We start from the raw sequence: 4,812 nt of genomic DNA, 5'->3' as shown, positions 1-4,812 counted from the left end.
CGGCCATATCATAGCGGTGCTTAGGCGAAGCCCTGTTCCGGTAGCATCATCATCATCGTCATCACGCCGTTGTGCTGACGAAGCTCTCCCTCGACACTCTGCTAGATCGTGAGTTCGTGGGACGTCACCGAGCCGAACGTGTGCAGATCACGGAGGTGCCTTACTTTCGGTACTAGAATCAGTTGATCGTGAAGACGTATGACTACATCAACCGCGTTGTCATAACGCTTCCGCTTACGGTCTACGAGGGTACGTAGACAACACTCTCCCCTCTCGTTGATATGCATCACCATGATCTTGCGTGTGCGTAGGATTTTTTTTTTTTGAAATTACTGCGTTCCCAACAACAAAGGCTACACCAACAAACCAACGATCATTCTTGAGGGAGTTGCGGCGAAGGATCTTTGGATATGGCATCAATTATTTAATTTTCCTGGCTCTCACAATGACTTGAATGTGCCGTCGAGATCACCACGGTTCTCCAGACTTATTATAGGAGATGCTCCTGCTTGTGACTGCTCCATCAATGGGCACAACTACTCGATGGGTTACTACCTTGCGGGTGGCATCTATCTATAATGGGTCACCTTGGTCAAAACAATTCCGCGTCCTAGAGGTAACAAAAATATTCAGTGTGCTTGAATTTGAATAATTCGGCTTGCTACATTTGGACCATTCAGTGTGCTTAAATTTGAATACTTCGGTTTGTAAAGTTTGAATTCAGTTTGTAAACTATATTCGTGATTTGCTTGAACATTCAAATTCATGTTTAGTTTCTATATGTGTGCTAGTCTGTAGTTGCAATGTATACTAGAATTGCAAAGTTTAGAAAAAAACATTATTCCATTAAATATAGGGGATCGGCTAGGTCCGGCCAAATCTTAGTGGAGCAAATATACTCCACAAGGGTTTACTCCACCATATCCTCCTCTATTTCTTGGGGTTCGGTTAGAAATGCCCTAAGGAGTGAGACAAGGATGCAACAGAGCTGCTGATCTCGCGTATTCGGGCAACATCGATTTCTATCTCTAACCAGGATCAACCTCCGACGCCCTAGGTTGTTGTTGGGGCTCTCTTAGTTTCCAGTCTTTTGTGCGTAGGTAGTTGGCCTGGCCGTCAATTTGTGTAATGATGCATGTGCAACCTTTAACTGTCGTGAACTCTTTCTGTTGGGTTGTTTGGTTGGTTGTACCGGTCACTCTCGCCTGCGGGCTTTATATGTAAAGTCAGTCTCTCATCTTTTCTCTAAAAAACGTAGTACATCAGCGCCCTTGATCCCTCCATTGCAACCACAAACAGCAGCACCCCTCGACCTCCTTTTCTTCCGGCATCGACATCTGCTGGGGATGGCGATGACTGCAACATCAATGTTCTCAACGAGCTGCGTCGCAACATTTCGCTTGTGCTGCCACTGATGCACTACCAGCGACCAGTTCGCAGCAGGCTAGCCCCCTTGCAGCATGGGCGGTCTCTCGTGGCGAGCTACATCGCAGCACTCCATGGCAGCACCGACGGCCCCGACGATGCTCCCACTGCAGCATGCCGCGGCACGGCAAAAGCTTCATCGCAACACCGACCCCCCCTTCCCCCATTCCAACAATGGAAATTGTCCCAAGCTCAATCCGACTAGCAACAATCGTGCGCACCTGGCCTTCCAAGTTCGCTTCAAGGCTAACTCAAAAAGGAATGGAAACATTTCGCTTCAAATCCGGTTACCGCCGTTGGGTTGAAAAGTTGGGGAGGGCCGCCAGAGGAAACGCGCCAAGTCCCCGACCCCAACCCCCAACACAGCTCGCGCGTCCATAAATTTGGATCCGCCGCCGACGCCTCTCCCTGCCTCCGGCGCGCCCCCCTCCTCCTCCCCTCCTCGCCTCAAATCCTAGCCCGCCCATGGCGTCGCCGCCGCTCCCCGGCTCTTCCTCCTTCTACTCAAGCGAGGGCGAGCTCGCCTGCTTCCCGTACCCGTCGTTCGAATGGGGGGGAGCCGGCCGCCGCGTCTCTCCGTACCACCCGCCGCCGCCGCAAACCCTAGCCCATGACGTCGCCGCCGCCTCCCTCCTGACCCCTCGCGCGTCACCCACCTCGCCTCCGCCCATCGCGTCGCCGCCGCCTCCTCCCGAGCCCGCGCCCGGCTTTTCCTTCTGCCCGACCGACAGCGAGCTCGTCTCCTTCTACCTCCGCCCAAGAATCTCCGGCCAGCCCCTCCCGGACGCCACCAAGCAGTTCTTCCACGAGGCAGACGTATACGCCACAGATCCGGCCTCCCTCGTCTCCGGCCGCCTGCCAGGCCCGGCGAGGGCTCAAGGCGAGAGCAAGAACTGGTACTTCTTCAGCCTCGTGAAGCCCAGGAGCGCCCAGGACGTCCGCAAGTGCCGGATCGTCGGAGGAGGCAAAGGCACGTGGAAACAAGAGCGAGGGAATGACGTCGTCGGCGCCGAGGGCCACGCCGTCGGGCGCTTGGAGAAGTTCACCTACACGCCCAGTCCCAAGGAAGACAAGAAGCCGCCGGAGGGGCTCATGATGGAATTCAGCGTCGGCCAAGAAGACGGCGGCGAGCCGAGGCCGGTTCTTTGCCTCTGCAAGATCTACCAGAGCCCGCGGTTCCTCAAGTTCGCCTCCAAGAACTCGGTGTCCGCGCGCAAGAGGAAGACGCCGGACGACGGCCCTCGTCTTTCCCCGCCATCTCTGCACGCGTCTGCGCCCAAGAAGAGCAAGGCCCCCATGGACGAATCACCCGCAGCCAGACGGCAGCTCCTGTTTCCGTCGTTGCCCCCTCCATCAAATCTGCCGTCGCCCGTCCCTTCGCCCCCTCCTTCCGCGCCAAATCCCGTGGTGGAACTGGAAGACGACTTCTTGGCGAAGATTCTTGCGGACCCAGAGATGAACTGGTCCTGGGAAGAGCTATCTGCGCCCTTGCCCTGCTCAATGACGGCAGTGGCACCGGCCCTGCTGGGATCCTGCCATGGAAGTCAGTGCGCTTAACAGAGTTCTTGCATACAACGGCCATCTCTGAAGATGTTCACCTCCGGCCTCTCTACTGCTTCAGTCATTCAAGATCTCATCATACCACTTCGGCTAAGTCACTTAGTTAAACTAGTCACAACCTTTACTGTTACGCTTACTTTGTTTGCTAAAAGCAAACCATAAGCATTTTACTCTATATCATATACTCTACGGCATCATGGCTCAGTTTTGGGAGCAATATATCATGCCAAATTTTGTAGCTTCTCACCCGATGGTAGTTACGAGTTACTTTTGACTCTTGGTTGTGTCTTCTGTGATGGAATTACTGTTTGGTATCTTAACTAGGACGTGATATGTACCCAATCCTCCACTGTTAAGTTTGATGCTATCTTCTGATGTGCAATGTGGATCTTAATTTCTGCAGTAGATAATGTCAGCTGAACCTCGTTTCCCCTTTTTCTGAATTTAGCACTGCTACTGAATTGTTGAATACATGCCGTGTCCTGTTGTTCTCCATAAGCTTTGTTAATTCTGCAATATCTTTGTTATAGGCTAGAAATAGGTTTAGATTTTCTTACCGGGGTCTGTGGAACTACTGTGAATGTTCATCTATTTTTTCTGAATGCAGCCGGACTTTTGTAACTTCTTTGTTGTTGGATTTCTGGGCATTACTGCAGAATGGTCAAAATTTGTAGCTCGATTGCTGTAGTGAACTGAAGATGTGCTTGGTATTTTACGTGTGCTCAGAACTTAAATATGTGTTTTGCTTACAAAATAAAAATCCTGACACAATTTGTGGCTGGTGTTTTCTAGATGGGTCTTGTACATTCAGTAGTTTTTTGCCTGACACTTTAACATACATCATATCTTGTTTGGAGGATACAGGTATTGTTCATTGTTGGATTTCTGGGCGTTACTCCACAACGATCTTACAGAATCTGTAGTACAATTGCACATAAAACTTTCTGACACAATATGCAGTTCCCTTTCCTAAGTTGTTGTTTTTTAGATTCAGATGATTACACAGTTTTGCTTGACAGGTGTTTTCCTTTTGCTGCTGGAACGACAGATACTTTCAATAAAATTCTTCTTCACCTCGGCTCGAACTGCTGACACGAATGTGGGACATGTTCGATTTCTTCTCTGAAGAAGAAATGGTGCTTCAGTTGAGCTCCTGCCGACATGGATACACATGGGCCCAGAGGATTGGGTTGGGGGCCCTGTGATGAAAACCTCAGGAATCATAGAGGGATTAGTGATGCAAGCAAGTTGCAGTTGGTTCAGAAGATTGGGCTGTAAATTCTTAGACCTAGGATTGCAATTATGTATGATGCTACAATTTTGATCCTGATGTAGCTGTAAAAGACAAGTGGGATTGAACTATCATATCAAATGAAAAGACCTCAGCATGCGTACGTTACCACAGGATTAGCCAATTTTGGGCTGTAAATTCTTACTCAATTAAGTGTTATGTTACAAATTGTTTTGGGAGCAATATATCATGCCAAATTTTGTATCTTCTGATCTGATGGCAGTTATTAATTACTTTTGACTCTTGGGTGTATCTTCTGTGATGGAATTACCATTTCCTATCTTAATTAGGACATGTTATGTACACTGTTAAGTTCGATGCTATCTTGTGTGCAATGTGGTTCTTAATTTCTGCAGTAGATAATGTCAGCTCAACCTTTTTCCCCCTTTTCAGAATTTAGCAGTGCCACTGAATCGTTGAATGTATGCCGTGTCCTGCTGTTCTCCACAAGCTTTGTTAATTCTGCAAAATCTCTGTTAAGGCTAGAAACAGGTTTAGAGATTTGCTTACCGGGGTCTGCGGAAGTGGAGCTACTG

At 49.4% G+C, this 4,812-nt stretch overlaps 1 protein-coding gene across 1 annotated transcript; it reads left to right on the top strand.

The window, feature by feature from the left end:
* The first annotated feature begins 1,777 nt into the window (after positions 1-1,777).
* LOC119269785 (transcription factor JUNGBRUNNEN 1-like) lies at positions 1,778-4,443 on the top strand. The gene has a single exon (XM_037551709.1). The coding sequence runs from the start codon at positions 1,891-1,893 to the stop codon at positions 2,980-2,982; it is 1,092 nt and encodes a 363-aa protein (XP_037407606.1). The 5' UTR covers positions 1,778-1,890; the 3' UTR covers positions 2,983-4,443.
* Positions 4,444-4,812: the final 369 nt, after the last annotated feature.

The sequence above is a fragment of the Triticum dicoccoides genome, chromosome 3A (genome assembly GCF_002162155.2).
Source record: "Triticum dicoccoides isolate Atlit2015 ecotype Zavitan chromosome 3A, WEW_v2.0, whole genome shotgun sequence".
NCBI classification, from domain to species: Eukaryota; Viridiplantae; Streptophyta; class Magnoliopsida; order Poales; family Poaceae; genus Triticum; species Triticum dicoccoides.
This window is presented reverse-complemented; position numbering and strand designations above follow the sequence as displayed.